Genomic DNA, 18,783 nt, shown 5'->3' on the forward strand with positions numbered 1-18,783 from the left:
AGTGATGTATCATGTTGCCAACAGTTCGATCAGCTGATATCTATCAATACCGATTTGTATCACCGGTATTATCTACATTACGGTACATTTGAAAAGGAAATAAATGATCTTATGGGGAGGTTCTTTCGTTTGTATTGAACTAAAAAGTTAAAAAATTATATCATTCTTAAAAATGGCCAGGAACTGTACTGGTGAATGAGATGAGTATAGAGGGTCAGTAAGGAGATGCTGGGCCAAAAGGACTCATCCTGGGCAGCAGGATTCCAGGGCTCTAAAAAACCAATAATTAACAACTGTGTGAGAATGGGTGGGAGATCAGATTGGATGGAATTTAAACGAAACAGCGAAGAATAATTAAGTTAGAAATATAAAAGCAGATCGCAAGAGTGGCGCACATACAGGATGCTGGGGAAACTCAGCACACCAGACAGGATCTATGGAGGGGAATAGACATTCTATGAGACCACTCATCAGGACTGGAGAGGGCAGAAGCTAGAATAAGAGGGTGGGGCGGGGGGGGGGGGGAAGAGTACACACTGGCAGGTGATAGGTGATAAACACGGGAGATTCTGCAGACGCTGTTAACTCAGGGCAATACACACACAATGCTGGAGGCCTGAAGAAGGGTCTCGGCCCGAAACGGCCACTGTCTATTCCTCTCCATAGATGCTGTCTGCTCTGCTGAGTTTCTCTGTGTGCGGGTGTGTTACTGTGGATTTCCGGCAACTGCAAAATGTGTTTGTCAATTTAACTAAAACCCATTTTAAATTTTGCCCAGTTTTTTTTTAAAAAATAGATCAAAAGTGCTGAGTATTTCTTAACAATGCTAATAACACTCCTAAAAGTAAAATCCTCAAATAAATCTCGATCTGATGCAAGTTGTCAGGAGAATGTGTTTGGACAACGCACACAGAATGCTGCAGGAACTCATCAGACCAGGGAAATATACGGTCGAGGTTTCGCACGGAAACTCTTATGCAGAACTGGAATGAGTTGGGAGGCGGGTTGTTGGACTGGACTGGTTCGTATCACGTAGCAGCCTCGCCCTAAAGCGCAGGAGGTAGGTGTGTCCAGCGCTTAACTGCCTTACTCGCGCTTGGAGCGTAGTACGATTAGTTTGCTCAGGAGGTGCAGAAACAGTTTTGGAATTGCACGGAGCGGGCGACTTTTAAGACCAGGACCATGGCTGGTGTTAGCGGATGTATCAAGTACTCTATGTTCATCTTCAATTTCCTATTTTGGGTAAGCAGCGAACTTTATGGTGCTTAAGAAACAACCCGATAAACATTGCGCCTCGTCTCAAGTTTCAACTTCTAAATGTAGTGTTTTGGGTCGTTTGTGGGTAGGAGGCACGGTTATTTACTCTCGTTTGGATAACTTTAAAGACGAAGAACACGGTCAAACCTGGTGCCGACAATCTGTTGAGAGAATTCACGTGAATCCTGTTGATACATTACACGGAAAGGCTTTAGGTTTAGATGGCACATTACAATTCAATTTGATGGTCTCTGCCTTAAAGATCGCAGCCTGGGCAGTACATATGTCTATTTGTGTATGTGTATTGATTTGCGCCGTTGACTCGTTTCTCTAGTAATTTCTGAGCACTTTTTTTAAAAAAATAGATCATAGCAATGAAATTATGTTTATCGTCTGGAGAGTGTTTGGCTAGATCCACGTAAGTGACTCGAGACGACAAATTCCTCAAAATCGAGACGTTTTGCCAATGTCTTGTTTTGTGGCCTTGTGCGTTATCTCTACCGCCGCCCCACCCTCTTCCTCCTCCCACTTCGAAGTAAAATTTAATATAAGTTGGCCAAGTTCTCGCCAAATGCCTCCGCCGCTTTGTCCAGCGTTCTGTGCTAATTTTGACGGTGGGTGGAGATTGTGGACAAGGTGTTCACCCAAGGGGATTTTCTGCTTAGGAGCCATTTTACTCACCTGGCTGCACTCTGATACTTCACTTTGCGCTTAAAGCTGAATTAGAGAGGTCCAGATATTGATCTGCAGCTGCACAGTGTCGGCCTTAAATGGGTATGCACCTGGTTTAAAACGGCAGTCTCATCATACACTTTTTCTCTGTTGTTTCTATTTCTTAAAAATTACTTTTTAAGTATTCAGCTTGAAATAGAATTTGGCTTGATTCTGACCGTAAAATTAATATAAGGACATACATTTCTGACTGCCATTACAGAACTCTTGGATCCCCCACCTCCAGATACAGGATCACTCATTAACCGTCACCCATTGGGCTCCCGACCAGTGGGGATTACTTCACTCACCATAACACTGAATTGATCCCACAACCTGCAGGCTCACTTTCAAAGACTCTACCACTCATGTCACAAACGAGAAAATCTGCAGATGCTGGAAAGCTGAGCAACACACACAAAATACTGGAGGAACTCAGCAGGCCAGGCAGCATCAATGGAAAAAAACTTCCGGTCCAAAACTTGCTATCACTCATGTTCTCAGTATTAATTTATTTACACAATTTGTCTTCCTTTGCACATTGGTTGTCAATCTTTGTTCATGTATAGTTTTTCATACACACACGCTCAGCAATTCAGGAACAGCTTCTTCCCCTCTGCCATTGGATTTTTGAATGGACGTTGACTCATGAACACTACCTCACTACTTTCCCGCCCTTTTTGCATTATTGATTTAATTTAACTTCTTAATATATAGTTACTGTAATTTATGGTTTTTATTATGTATTGCAATGTATTGCTGCTGCATTACAACAAATGCCACAACATATGCCAGTGTTATTAAAACTGATTCAAATTCATTAATTCTATTGTATTTATTTCCCGTGAACGCCTGCAAGAAAATGAATCTCAAGGTCGCATATAGTGCCATATACATACTTTGATAATAAGTTTATTTTGAGCTTTGAAAATCAGGAGCATAAATAACCTATTTAGCCCATCAATCTGCCCTGCCTTTAACAAAATCATGACTAATCTGCATCAGTTCCTTCGTCATCTTGTATCAGTTCCCTATAGCCTTGAATTCCCTGATTTTTTCCGCAGTAATTTCTGTTCTACCCATATATGCAATTTGTAGTATATACTGTACTTGAATAGGTAAATTCATTATTGTTAGTTTTTAAGTTTGAATTCATTATCGTCGGTATCATATTGAATGTTGGGGTCATCGTGATTTTGACAAACCGCTTATCAGACAGAACTGAATCAGAACCAGGTTTAATGTCACCAGCAAATGTTGTGAAATTTGTTGTCTTTGTGACAGCATCACGATGCAATACCTGATAAACATATATTTTAAAAAATATGCAATTAGAGTCAAGAGTGTGTGCTTATGTATATATCAAAGAGTTATATTAAAATAAATGGTGCAAAAACAGAAATAGATAAGAAGAAGTAGTGAGGTAGTTTTCAAGGGCAATGTTCCTGGTTGGGGGGGAGTGGTGTGTGTGCATGTGTACACGCATGCATTCGCGCACAAAGGAATTTAAACTGCACACGAAAGGTCATCACCCTCTACCTTGATGGCATGTTAAGTACATTTCACCATCACACACAATCATATTTCTTTTTCCGGTTTCTGATGTGGATGGCGTTGACAGCGTGGAGTTTGCACTGATTTGCAGATTTTCGAGCTGGCTTTTTTATGCTGTTTTTATTGAAGAAGTTATTGATTCACGATGTCAAACTTAGAAGAAGCAGAGGGCCTGAAGCAAAAAGAACTGCTAGTTCATTTAAAGTGGAATGGCTCAATGAAACAGTAGAAACTGCTTTGGGTTTACCTACCTAAAAAATTCATTGTGTACATGTTGTTACCACTGGGCAAAAAACTGCACAGTACAAGATTTTTGCATATACTGGTCATTACACTTTACAGGGAATGTTGTTCACGCGTTCAATGTCCATTTAGAAATTGGGTGGCAGAGGGGAAGAAGCTGTTCCTGAATCACTGAATGTGTGCCTCCTTCCTGATGGTAACAATGAGAAGAGGGCATGTCCTAGGTGATGAGGGTCCTTAATAATGGACGCCGCTCCTTGAAATTGTCTTGAATCCTACTGAGGCTAGTACCCACAATAGAGCTGACAAATTTTACAACTTTCTGCAATTTACTTTGATCGCGTGCAGTACAGGACGGTGATGCAGCCAGTCAGAATGCTCTCCATGGCACACCTGCGGAAGTTTTTGAGTGCTTTGAGAGACAAGCCGAATCTCCCAAACCAAAACTGAAGATTGCATCGGTAATTTTGACGAGCGACTATGAAAATTTTGCAAGGTTATTAAAATAAAACCAGCTGTATTTGTTACATGTACATTGAAGCATTGAATCATACAGTGGAATGCATAATTTTGTATCAAAGACCAACAACACATTCCAGGGATATGTGGGGTACAGGCTGCAAGTGTTAACATGCTTCTGGCACCAGCATAGCATGCCCGTAGCTTACAGACCCTAACCCGTACATTTTTGGAATGTGGGAGGAAATCGGTGAACCCAAAGGAACCTACAAGAAAATATGCAAACTCCTTATAGACCGCGGTGGGAATAGAACTCGGATCAGTGATCGCTGATGCTGTAAAGCTTTATGTTAGCTGCTATGCTACTGTACTGCACCCACCAGTTTGACTGTGCTGAAAGTTAATTATTCATTACTGAATTGATGCTGAAACATTGGGGTTATTAACAAGTATTAGGAATGCTATGTTGATGAATTAGAGGGGCTAAGTGCTTTTCTAATCTGTGGTTTTGTGAATGTATCAAAGGGAGTTTTCTAATGTTTGAGTGCTTTAGTAATTTCCTGGCTGATTAAACACACAAGAATTTCAGTGCATTTTAAACTCCAGCACGATATTTCACAGAGAGCTACTGTTCTCCACTGGACTGTTCATATCAGTTGACCTTGGCTCCCATTCTCAAATCCTAATATCTCAAAAAAAAATTCACTATCCTGGAGTATTGTTTGCTATTTCCATGGCTCAGGAACAGCTTCTTCCCCTTTGTCTAAATGGACGTTGAACCCATGAACACTACCTCGCTACTTTATTTTATTTCTGTTATTTTGCACTACTTTAACTGTTTAATAGATATATATACTAAATGTAACTCATTTTTTCTCTATTATGTATTGCATTGTACTGCTGCCATCAAGTTTACAAATTTCATGACGTATGCTGGTGATAGTAAACTGAATTCTGATTCTTCCCATTTCTATGGTTATTCTCCCAGCTACACTCTCCTTGTGCCTAGCCTTGTGCACTCTTCATCCTCTTTGTCAGCTGAGAGTTTCAGCGCTTGGTTCTTTTCTGTAGCAATGACCAGCTCTGTTTCAGTAGCTCCCTTCTTACCTTAAAAACATGATCTTCTTTTTAAGTATATCAATCACTCTTGTAATGTATCTTGCTCCTGATTTTCTTTTTTTTTTTGCATATGCCTGTGTAGCTCTTTCAAACACTTTGGTGTCAGAGTGCTGCGTCAATTCAAGTTGCAGCAGCTGTCCATTTTGGAAACGATGACTATCCTGAGGTGGCTCCCAAAGTACTGGGATGTTAGTTCCATATTTCCCTCGCCAGATTGAATCAAGAGTAGTGTTTCTGTGTGTCAGATGGAGAGACCTAGCTGAATGTTCATTAAATCTTGGCACTATGGAGTTATACAGCACAAAAACTGGCTATGTGACCATCATGCCAGTCTTTCTGCTCATTGACAGTAATTCCATTTACCCTCATTAGGATTATATTCATATAACCATAAAACATAGGAGCATTTTTATGCCGTTTGGCCCATTGAGTCTGCTTTGCCATTCCATCTCAGCTGATTTATTCTTCTGCCTTTTCCCCATAACCTTTGGCACCCTTACAAATCAAGAGCCTGCTAATCATGGTTTAAATATAACCAATAACATGGCCTTCATCTGTGGCAATGAATTTGACAGATTCACCACCCTCCGACTAAAGAAATCCCTTTTTACAGTATTTCATTTCTAAACCGATCCTTGTACTCTGGCTGTGCCCTCTGGTCATTGACTCTGTCACTGTAGGGAACTTCCTCTCCACATCAGTCGTATTGAGGCCTTTCAGTATTAAATAGGTTTCAATGAGATCCTTCCTCAGTCTTCTAAACACCAGTGATTACAGGTCCAGAGCCACCAAATGCTTCTCATACTTTAACCCCTTTCATTTCTTGCGATTGTTCTCGGGATCCTCTACAATCCAGCACGTCCTTTCTTAGATAAAGGGCCCAAAGCTGTTCTCAATTCTCTTTACGTGCGTTATGACCAATGCCTTTTAACACCTCAATGCTATATTTCCTCCTGCAGCTAGCCTATCTGACTGTCTAAATGGCTCGTAAACATACTCATTATGTCTGGTTCCACCTCCTCCTCTGGCAGCGTGTTTCAAATATCCAGGAGCCAGACTGGCTGAAATACAAGAATAAGTGGATAATTTGTTTCCCCGTGTGCAGGAAAAAGGTGTGCCGTTAATAGTTCTTTGACGATATCCGCACAAGAGCTTTGTTCAGGAGTAAAATAAGAACCTAAACCTAATCTGACCCCACGTGCTAATGACATTTTTCTGTCCCTGACCCAGTCTGAATGCCTTAAACATTACAGCCCCAAACATGATGTTTGATCTGTTTGAAGACAGGATATTAAATAAATGTGCCTGAATCTCTTGCTGCCTAAAAAGTTGCTTTCTCACTAAGAAAAGCATCTGGATTTGAATGATCTAGTGAGCCAACAGGCAGGTCCTAATCTAATCTGATCAAAATTCCAATGTTTTCTCAGAACAAGCCCTTCATCAACCCAACCCACTGTTTATAGTGGCACCTTGGCCAGTCTCAGTTGTAATCCACCCAATTATCATCAATTTATGGTCCTATTAAAGTGTTTATCAATGGTTCTGTTGTGTGATGTCCTGCTGCTCTTCAGGAGTTTTTTTTAATAGAAAATTGAAAATGGGTTGAGTCGAATTGACTTTATTACTTACATCCCTCACATGAGTAAAAATCTTTATGTTTCTGTCTAAATGTGTGACTTATAGTAATTTGTAATAAATAGTATGTACAACAGGACAGTCGATATAGCATAGAAATACAATTGTACCATGTGGTCAAAAGTGACAGAGGCATCTATGATATTATCAGATGTGTGAAGATAATGATTTTATGTAAAATCACATGGGTTGTATTTCTAAATATATGTTGATTACTTCTCGAAATTGATTTGGGCTGAGTAATATTACCCAGTCCAGAAAGGAAAAAACATCACAGTCAGTTCTCTTTCTGACTACATTACGCCAGCCAAGGAGCGGATGCATGCGGAAGTCAGCAAGGTTACACTGACGGCGCTTTATAAAGGCACTGGTGAGGCCTCACCTGCCATATTGTGAGCAGTTTTAGGCCCCTTATCTAAGAAAGGATGTGCTGTCATTGGGGAATGTCCAAAGGAGCTTTATGACGATGATTCTGCAACTGAAAGGCTTATCATATGAGAAACATGTGATGGCTCTGGACCTGAACTCACTGGGGATAAGGAGAATGAGGGGCGATCTCATTGAAACATATCAAATGTTGAAAGGCAGGACTTTTCCTAAGATGGGAGAGTCTGACCAGAGGACATGGCCACAGAATCCCTAAAGAGGGATGTCCATTTAGAACAGAGGTGAGGAATTTTTTTAGCCAGAGAGTGGTGAATTTGTGGAATTCGTTGCCACAGATGGCTATGGAGGTCAAGTCATTGGGTATACTTAAGGCAGATGTTGATAAATTCTTGATTAGTCATGGCATGAAGGAATATAGGGAGAAGGCAGGACATTGGAACTGAGGGGGAAATTGATCAGCCATGATGAAATGGTGGATGGGCCTAATGGCCCAATTCTGCTCCTTTATCTGATGGTCTTATGGTCTCATCACTTCTTCACAATTTAGAAAGGGGCATTCAAAGTTCTGAGATGCAACGGGACTTGGCAGTCCTCGTGCAGGATACCCTTAAGGTTAACCTCTAGGTTGAGTCGGTGGTGAAGAAAGCGAATGCAATGTTGGCATTCATTTCTAGAGGAATAGAGTATAGGAGCAGGGATGTGATGTTGAGGCTCTATAAGGCACTGGTAAGACCTCACTTGGAATAATGTGTGCAGTTTTGGGCTCCTTATTTAAGAAGGGCTGACCTTGGAGAGGGTTCAGAGAAGATTCACTGGAATGATTCTGGGAATGAGAGGGTTAACATATGAGGAACGTTTGACCGCTCTTGGATTGTACTCCTTGGAGTTTAAAAGAATGGGGGGGAACCTCATAGAAACATTTCGAATGTTGAAAGGCATGGACAGAGTGGATGTGGCAAAGTTGTTTCCCATGGTGAGGGAGTCCAGTATGAGAGGACATGACTTGAGGATTGCAGAGTGCCCACTCAGAACAGAGATGTGAAAAATTTTAGCCAGAGAGTGGTGAATCTATGGAATTTGTTGCCATGGGCGGCTGTGGAGGCCAAGTCATTGGGTGTATTTAAGGCAGAGATTGATAGGTATCTGAGTAGTCAGGGCATCAAAGGTTATGGTGAGAAGGTGGGGGAATGGGACTAAAGGGGAGATTGGATCAGCTCATGATGAAATGGCGGAGCAGACTCGATGGGCCAAATGGCCGACTTCTGCTCCTTTGTCTTATGATTTATTTATCCCATCTATCTACTGGGTATATCTACAGTGGTGACCTCAGAGAGCGGAAGGTTTAAAAAGGGAAGCAATCTTCAATGAATTTTTCGATTCACAGCAAGCAGGCAGCGGAGTAAGTCGCCGTTTTTCGGGAGAAAATTCAGATAGATTTTTTTTTAACTACTTGGGACAAAAGAGGCACGACTGCAGGTGCGTGACCTCAGACCGTGGAAGGTTTAAAAAGGGAAGCAATCAATGGTTTTTTCAATTCACAGCAAGCAGGCAGCAGAGTAAGTTCAAACACGAGGAAATCTGCAGATGCTGGAAATTCAAACAACAACACGCACAAAATGCTGGTGGAACGCAGCAGGACAGGCAGCATCTATAGGGAGAAGCACTGTCGACGTTTCGGGCCGAGACCCTTCGTCAGGTCCTGACGAATGAATACAATCATCACAGTACAATAAAGTATTTGTATTGTAAATGTACATAATATACAACCTGAGATTATTTTTCTTTGCAAACATCCACGGAAACAGAGGATTTCCCCAAAGAATGAATAACAGTTAGAACCCCAAAGACCCCCAAGCTCCCCCACCCACGCATCAGTAGCAGCAAGGCACCAAACCCACCCCACCCACCAGCAAAAAAGCATCGGCGCCCCCACCGAGCACTCGAGTGTGCAGCAAAGCATCAATAAAGACACAGACCTGCAGTACCCCAAAGACTACTCGTTCACCCGGTAATTCAACATTCCACAGGTTCTGTCTAATAAGGGAAAACGAGGTGACCCATTTTACAGCAAGAGGGGAGACAAAACAAACAGCTTGCTTATTTATGGTGTCAAAAGTCTGTTGTGTGGCTTTTTCCGAGCTCTGTGCCCAAAGAACTCGGGTCTCTGGGCACACAGCCAGCAGACAGCCCACTGCTCTCAATATTCCACGTTCTCCCGCGATGCTGCAGTCAGGGGGCACTGGCTTTGAATCAGCCGGTCTCCAGAGCCATGAAAATCCAGCACCCTGAAGGCACACTGGTCTTCCAGGACGAGTCCTTGGGATATCAAAAAGCAGCCGGTCGGGAGGCCCTGAGAGTGGGTCCCATTCCCGCAGAGAACCAGAGTCGGAGAGTAACTCCAGGTCAGGGTCTTCAAAAGAACCTTGAAAAGGAAAAAAAAGATATCAAAGATAGAAATAGAACCGTTTCTGAAGATGCAAGCAAAGGAGTTGCCGTTTATAATCGGAGTACATACATGTCACCACATACAATCCTGAAATAATTCTTTTCCTGTGGGCATACTTAGAAGATCTATAGAATAGTAACTGTAAACAGGATCAATGAACAACAACCTGTGCAAATATAAATACAAATGAATAGTAATGAATAAAGATAGCATGAAATAACAAGCTAAAGAGTACTTAAAGTTAGATCATCAGCTGTGGGAACACCAGAAATAGAATAAGTGTAGTTATTCCCCTTTTCTTTCAAAAGGGATAGTAATTGTACTTGAATCTGTTGGAGCGAGTATTGAGGCTCATGTACCTTCTACCTGATGGCAGCAGTGAGAAAAGAACATGGCCTGGGTGGTGAGGATCTTTGATAATGGATGTTGCTTTTCCACAGCAATGTTTCATGTAGATGTGCCCAATGATTGGGAATGTTTTACCCATGATGTGCTGGGTCGAATCCACTATCTTTTGTAGGATTTTTTTTGCTGTTATCGGTGTTCCCATACTGGGCCGTAATGCCACCAGTCTGTACACTTTCTACCACACATTTTGAATTTTGCCAAGGTTTTTGATGACATGCCAAATCTCCACAGACTCTGAGAAAGTAGAGGCGCTGTAGTGCTTTCTTTACAATGATATTTTTATGATGGCCTCTTGACGCCAGGCGGACAATCTCTGAAGCGTATTTATAATGGTTGGGGTCACCTGTCTTGTAAAGATGCTGCTCAGAAGAAGCCAATGACAAACCACTTCTTAGAAAAATTTGCAAAGAACAATTGTGGTCGTGAGACCATGATCCCCCATGTCATAAGACACGGCGCATAACGATGATGAGGAAAGCAAAGGAAGGGGAGGGGGTGTCATGAAAAGAACATTTAAAGATAAATGGATTTTGTGAGGAACCGTAAACAAGAGATTGCTGGGTTTACACATTGCTTGGCCATATCTGTAATACATTTTTGTTCCCCTGCCTGCTGATGAAATGCACAATTGCAGGAGATGTAGAGTAGGTTTATTGTGATGAATAAAATAACCTAGGGTTTGAATTGTACTTGTGCCGCTGAGTGGAAGTCAAAATGTCAAAGTTGAGTTTATTGTCACATGCACAAGCGCATACGTCCATAGGTTGAATGAGAAACGTCCTTTCTGCAGCATCACAGGCACATAAAATCAGAGACCAAGTGTTTATGAGAAAAATGTAAATCCAACAAGAAGCTCCAGGAAATACTAAATAAATCATTGAAAAAAGAGCAAGCAGAGAATTGACCATCAGCTGCAAGAAGACTGAATGTACGGTTGTTACAAAGTAGAAAGAAATACAGAAATGTGAACTGAAAGTGGTAATGAAACAATTCAATTACTAGGGGAGCGCAATATCATCTGACCGCAGGGCCGAAGTTGAAATTAGGAGACTAGGTTGCACATTCGAGCATTTGAGCAAGACACTAAAGAATAACAATTTCTATGAAACTCAGTTGTACAGAGCTCCATTCATTCCACACTAACATACGGAAGCAAATGTTGGTCAAGGTGGGGGAAGGTTCAAAGTGTAGAAATATACTTTTTGAGAAGAATGATGACAATACCGTGGAAGGACAGAATAACAAATGAAGTGTTGCAAAAAATTGGAATAAGAAGAGAGCTGATATCACTAATCTGGAAATGATAGCTGGAATTTCTGGGACATGTACAGAGGAAAGAGAAGCTCTTTCAATGATAAGTGAAATTGATGGAAGAAAAAGTTGCAGTCAACAACGCATGGCATCCATGAGTTATATCGGGGATGGAGAGGCAAATGTTTTGAAGAGATTATTAGAACTTCTCAGATTAAAGACAGATGGAAGACCGTGATCGATCACCCATGTCATATGACATGGAGCACGATGATGATAATGCAAAAAACACAATTAGAACAAAAAAAAACCAAACATAAATAGCAATAACTCATCTCTTGTGTTGAAGAGGTTGTTAGAGAAATGAATATGCATGTCATAGAGGATGTAGATCATGTACAGTCAGTTGTAGTTCAGTCTAATTTGACAATATGTTTAACACAGACTTTGTGGGCTGATGGGCCTGTTCTTCTGCTCAATGGTTCTACTTTCCAGGATTCAGACCCAAACTTTGGGGGAAATAATATTCTTTTTAAAACACACAAAGCCAAACATATTGAGGTGGCATGACTTAGAACATTAACTTTGTTTTGAAGTACTGCTCAACCGTGAAGGTCAATAATCTCAAGATTACATCAAGGGAAATTAATAGAGCACTTGACATGTGGTTAATAAGTAGTGGAATAATTTGCCATATGTGAAACCAAGTTCAAAATGTGGGCCAAATCTCCCCGCCCCCTGCTAAATTACCCTTTCTTCAAAATTATGGGGAAAATAATTTGAGGAATCTATTGGAACTCGTGGAATAGAATTTGAGCACAGAGAGGTGAGGAATAGCCCTCCAGCAAATTTAAGGAAGTGATCTGTCTAAGTGGGTTGAACGTGACTACACTTACGTCATAGTCAACTAATTATAATCCAGGGTATTTGTGCAGTTTTCTGAAAGAAGCAAATATGAATAGTGCAAGTTGTTTGCATTAAGTGGACAAAGAGCACAAATGGAGCAAATTCACTCACATTTTACTTGCATTGGTTTGCAGTCAAGTATGGGGTGCAAGTGTGGTTTTAGCATTTCTCGTGGCCATACCAAGCTGTGGTGTATCAAAATTAGTGGGGAAGAAGTTAGAGGCATAGCTGTGCTTTGCCTTAGTACCTGTGTGGCTGGACCAAGCCAGGTGGATCAGTAGCTCCATTTAATATCAGAGGATGTAGACAAATGCAACCTGAAATTCTTGCTCATCACAGACATCCACGAAACAGAAGTAAAAACCCCAATGACAGAAAAAATGTAAGAACCCCAAAGCTCCCCCTCCCCTCTTATTCCAGCAGAAAGCCTCAGCCCACCCCCACCGCCCACCATGCAAGCAGCAGTAAAGCTCCCAAAGTGAGACAGTGATCTACAGACCATCAAAAACCACCTTTCACCTAGCTGTTCGATACCACACAGGCTCTCTCCCTTGTTAGAGAGAAGTATTACTCCTTCCACAGTGAGATGGGAGACCAACAGCTTGATGTTTCAATGTTATAGCCCAGAGCACGCCGCCCCGCCAGTGCCCCAATAGTACCAGGCAGTCCTACTGCTGTTACGTTAGTGCTTGTCTGAACTAGGACAAAGTTTTTGCCCGCCATTTTATCAAACCTGCACTCCACCCCTGCAGCATCCATAACCATCTAACCACTTTACTGAACAATAGTTTAACACACAACCCACTGAGTCAATGCTCAGGTCAATCAAATAGCATCCAACGAAATTGATCCCAGACGATACCCCCGGAGTGAAACACCCCGGTTCCTTTGGCTGCGTAAGTCTAGAGAAGACAACCTCCGGCTCAGCCAAACTTGTGAGATTGAGGCTGCTTGATCCCATCCCAAACCTCGGTCTGTGTGGATTGCTGTATAATTTGCTACCCTGTTACAAATTAATGCCATGAAATAACGGGACACTGCATATGATCAAAGGAATTATATTTATGAATCTTAACTAAAGGGTTAGTAAAGAATAGCAAAAAGAAAAGGGCCCATTCTAATTAAATAGTCAAATGTGCACAAGTTGGATCTCATCGCTGGGCCCTCGGTCAATGTGAAAGCACACATCACCTTCCGAACATTGCTCCCAATCCATCTCGAGCAAACGGGTCTCCCACCGGATCATATGCTACGACCGGTTCTCCCCAGCATCTTCTCTCTTCATCTCCTCGCAAATAAAAGCCTCAAGCCAAACCTTATTGCCCCTCACCAAGAAAACCTCCCGCTAATTGGATGGCACACATTCCACATCATCCCTTCTCTTCAACAATAACCCAAACAGGCTGAAAACAGAACAGACCTGCTAAATGAAATACTTACACTACAGCATAACAGTAAAGATGTGGATCAGGGCATTACATTTATTTATTAACAAATATCATGGAGTTGGCCATTTGAGCCATGCCACCCAGCAGTCTCCCGGTTTAATCCAAGCCTAATCACGGGCCAGTTTACAATGACCATTTAATCTACCCACCTGTACATCTTTGGAATGTGGGAGGAAACCGGAGCACTCGGAAGAATCCCATGGGGAGAATGTGCAAACTCCTTAAAGGCAGCAGCGGGAATTGAACCTGGGTCGCTGGTACTGTAAAGCGTTGTGCTACCCACTATGCTACCGTGTTGCTCTCTTTGGCAGCCAGAGGAAACCCTCGCACTCACAAGTCAAGTCACTTTTTATTGTCATTTCGGCCATAACTGCTGGTAGAGTACGCAGTAAAAACGAGACATTGTTTTTCAGGACCATGGTGCTACGTGAAACAGTACAAAAACTACACTGAACTACGTAAAAACAACACAGAAAAAAAAGAAACTACACTAGACTGGAGACCTACCCAGGACTGCATAAAGCGCACAAAACAGTGCAGGCATCACAATAAATAATAGACAAGACAATAGGCACAGTAGAGGGCAGTAAGTTGGTGTCACTGCAGTCTCTGGGTATTGAGGAGTCTGATAGCTTGGGGGAAGAAACTGTTACATAGTCTGTTACATAGTCACGGGAAAAACGTACAAATTTCTTATAGAAGGCGGCGGAATTGAACTCCCATCTCATATGTCCTGAGCTGTAATAATGTTGCACTAACTGCTACACTATCATGGGATATGATTCATCAGTCTGAATGTGATTCTTGTTTAGTACCTCACCCAAATCCTCTCACTCCGATCCTGTCGATTCCCTAGCTATCCTCATTTATAATGCAACAGTAAATGTCTTCAGATTCCCTCTAATCCTACTGGCCAAGGATGGTTCTTGGCTTTCTTTGTTACCAATTTGAGTCATTTCCTGCTTTTCTTTTTATACTTCTCAAGGGTTCCATCTGAATTGAGTTTCCTAAATCTTGCGCAAACTTCTTTCTTTTTCTGACTCTTCACAGCCACTCTCCTCAGCCAATGTTCCCTTTCCTTGTTCTTCCCGAAAAAGCTGATTCCTAGAATAGCCTGTCAAAAACAATATACCGCTATTGACAAACAGGAAGCATTGTCGATGGCACACCCTCTAATTTCATAGTGAAATTAGAAAGATCGACAGAAAAGACCCTTGTTTTCCAACATCAAAGAACGTTTTTCAAATATTTAAAATTCTCATCGAAACATAGAAAACATACAGCACAATACAGGCCCTTTGGCCCACAAAGCTGTGCTGAACATGTCCCTATCTTGGAACTACCTAGGCTTTACCCATAACCCTATATTTTTTAAGCTCATTTATCAATCCAAGAGTCTCTTAAAAGACTCTATCATTTCCGCCTCCACCGCGGCTGCTGGCAGCCCATTCCGTGTACACACCACACTCTGCGTTTATATAAAAAAAACTTAACCCTGACATCTCCTCAGTACCTACTTCCAAGCACCTTAAAACTATGCCCTTTCGTGCTGGCCATTTCAGCCCTGGGGAAAAGCCTCTTGACTATCCACAAGATCAATGCCTCTCATCATCTTATACACCTCTAACAGGTCACCTCTCATCCTCTGTCACTCCAAGGAGAAAAGGCCGAGTTCACTCAACCTATTCTCATAAGGCATGCTCCCAAATCCAGGCAACGTCCTTGTAAATCTCCTCTGTACCCTTTCTATGGTTTCCACATCCTTCCTATAGTGAGGCGACCAGAATTGAGCACAGTACTCCAAGTAGGGTCTGACCAGGGTCCTATATAGCTGCAACATTACCTCTCGGCTCCTAAACTCAATCCTACGGTTGATGAAGGCCAATACACCGTATGCCTTTTTAACCACAGAGTCAACCTGTGCAGCAGCTTTGAGTGTCCTATGGACTCGGACCCCAAGATCCCTCTGATCCTCCACACTGCCAAGACTCTTACCATTAATACTATATTCTGCCATCATATTTGACCTACCAAAATGAACCACCTCACACTTATCTGAGTTAAACTCCATCTGCCACTTCTCAGCCCAGTTTTTCATCCTATCAATGTCCCGTTGTAACGTCAGACAGCTCTCCACATTATCCACAACCCCCCCAACCTTTGTGTCATCAGCAAATTTACTAACCCATCCCTCCACTTCCTCATCCAGGTCATTTATAAAAATACCAAAGAGTAGGGGTCCCAGAACAGATCCCTGAGGCACTCCACTGGTCACCGGCCTCCATGCAGAATATAACCTGTCTACAGCCACTCTTTGCCTTCTGTGGGCAAGCCAGTTCTGGATACACAAAGCAATGTCCCCTTGTATCCCATGCCTCCTTACTTTCTCAATAAGCCTTGCATGGAGTACCTTATCAAATGCCTTGCTAAAATCCATACATCTACTGTGTCTTCCTTCATCAATGTGTTTAGTCAAATCCTCAAAAATTTCAGTCAGTTCGTAAGGCATGACCTGCCTTTGACAAAGCCATGCTAACTGTTCTTAATCATATTATGCCTCTCCAAATGTTCATAAATCCTGCCTCTCAGGATCTTCTCCATCAACCTACTAACCACTGAAGTAAGCCTATAATATCCTGGGATATCTCTATTCTCCTTGAATAAGGGAACAACATCTACAACCCTCCAATCCTCCGGAACCTCTCCCGTCCTAATTGATGATGCAAAGATCATTGCCAGAGGTTCAGCAATCTCCTCCCTTGCTTCCCACATTCAATGTAGTTCTCATTGAATATTATTGTAAATAAATTAACAGAAACTTGCTGCGATTACGTACTCAAACTGACAAATTTGGAGAACTCAAGAAGTTAATATGGTAAAATTACAGCTAAAATCTCCCAAGACCTTATCTGAACTAATCAAAGATGTACCCACCTTCATGATTTTTTTATGTAAAGGTAACTAGAAGATTGCATACTTAATGCTTTCTGTATATCCGTAAGACTATATGACATAGGAGCAGAATTAGGCTATTCGGCCCATTGAGTCTACTCTGCTATTCCATCATGGCTGATTTATTAACCCTCTTAACCCCATTCTCCTGCCTTTTCCCAGTAACCTTTGTCAGTCTGACTAATTAAGAGCCTATTAACCTCTGCTTTAAATACAACAAACAACTTGACCCTTGTGACAATGAATTCCACCTTTCCACCAACTCTCCACCATCTGGCTAAAGAAATTCCTCCTCATCTCTGTTCTAAAGGGCCAGTCTTCTATCCTTAGGCTGTGCCCTCTGGTCCTAGACTTCCCCACTGTAGGAAGCATGTTATCTAATGACAGGATGGAGGAATCTTAAAACATTGAGAAAAGGCAACTACTCTCCATCTTTAAATAAAATCTGCCCTGCACATCTCTCTAAAACACCCCCTCCCCAAGTGACATGCACGCCCTCTTGTACCTGACATTCCTAGTGTGGGCAGAAGTTTCAGACTGTGTTTACTGGATCTGTACTGCTTGCTATTTATAAGCTTTGGTCAGCTCTCCCCTCAGCCTCTGCGTTCCAGGGAAAACAGCTCAAGTCTGTCCAATTTCTCCTTCCAAGTATACATCATCTGACCAAACAGGATCCTGGTTGATCCCTTCTGCGTTCATTCCTTCCTTCCTCTAATGGGGTGACTGAAATTGCATGCCATACTGTAAGCGTGGCCTCACATAGCCGCAATGTAACTTCTTTAAATTTGATTTCCTAAAATTGTGTAAACTATTTTGTATTGTGACTGTAGAGACCAGTTCCTTAACTCTTTGGATCCATCCACTTAAATCAGGGATTCTTAACTATTGTTATGCCATGGACCCCTACCATTAACTGAGGGGTCCACAGACACCTTGTTGGAAACCCCTGATTTAACTATCAGAATTACCAGTGTAAAATTTTAATAATTTATTTTCCTGAAAGAAGTATGTCTGTGACTGGGAAAACATAGAAATATGAGCGGCAGGGTAGCTTAGTGGTTTGCACGCTGCTTTACAGTACCAGCAACCTGGGTTCAATTCCCAACACTGCCCGTAATGAGTTTGTACGTTCTCCCCATGACCGCGTGGGTTTCCTCTGGGTGCTCCGGTTTCAGCCCACAGACAAAAGTTAATTAGTCATTGTAAATTGTCCCGTGATTAGGCTGGGTGGGTCTACTCCACACTGGATGTCAATAAATAAATAAATATGTGCCTTTTCTAGGAGCTCTCTAATTCCTTGTTCTTTTCATTGCATGACACACTGGAGTTGATAACGATAATTTGTCAATCCATTTTCCCATTGACCATGAAATGGAGTAAATATTTTGAGTGGGTCATACAACACAACTTCACGATATTGGCTATAATCTTCCTTTTTCTGTGTATTGCTGAAATCAAAGGCACATGACATTCTTTTGCATGGGAAGGGTGGTTGGAAAATTTGAGGCCCAGTCGGTAGGAAATTCCGTGCTTTCTGAAGGCTACTGTCATCAAAGGGTCGACTTTATTCACCATACGCATTTACAGGTATTAGAAATTTGCTGTGTTTGGCACGGCTTGCAACAAAAACAAAACTTCAACGTTCAACACTCATAAAGAATTACATGAAAAATAAAGACAGAGGTTAAAGTACAGATGATGAATAATATATGTCTAAATATTAGTATGTGTTTACAAACAGCATTATTAAAAGGGGTTTAAAGTTTTTACAGAGCAGTGCAGTTCAGGGGTGATAGAGGGGGTGTGTGCTAAGTAGAATATTTGGTCAGATAAACTGTCTGGGGGAAGTTAGTTTTAAGGTGGTGTGAGGTTGTTCTAACTGTGCCCATTGAGCTCCTGATCGACTCCAGCTGTGGTGTGGTGACTTACTGCTGCTTCCCGGCTCTTACAGTGGTATCTAGTTAAACTAGGTGCGTAGTGACCGGCTCCATTTTAAAGGAGTAGCAC

General features: G+C 41.9%; 1 protein-coding gene across 1 annotated transcript in view; it reads left to right on the forward strand.

The window, feature by feature from the left end:
- Window positions 1-1,071: 1,071 nt before the first annotated feature.
- The window catches only part of LOC140734943 (tetraspanin-8-like), a 42,015-nt gene continuing 24,303 nt past the window's right edge, over window positions 1,072-18,783 (forward strand). Inside the window, exon 1 of the mRNA XM_073059665.1 lies at window positions 1,072-1,242. Coding sequence (XP_072915766.1) covers window positions 1,183-1,242 — 60 coding nt within the window. The 5' untranslated portion in view covers window positions 1,072-1,182. The remainder of the gene's footprint in view (window positions 1,243-18,783) is intronic.

This window comes from Hemitrygon akajei, chromosome 10 (assembly GCF_048418815.1).
Source record: "Hemitrygon akajei chromosome 10, sHemAka1.3, whole genome shotgun sequence".
In the NCBI taxonomy this organism is placed as follows: Eukaryota; Metazoa; Chordata; class Chondrichthyes; order Myliobatiformes; family Dasyatidae; genus Hemitrygon; species Hemitrygon akajei.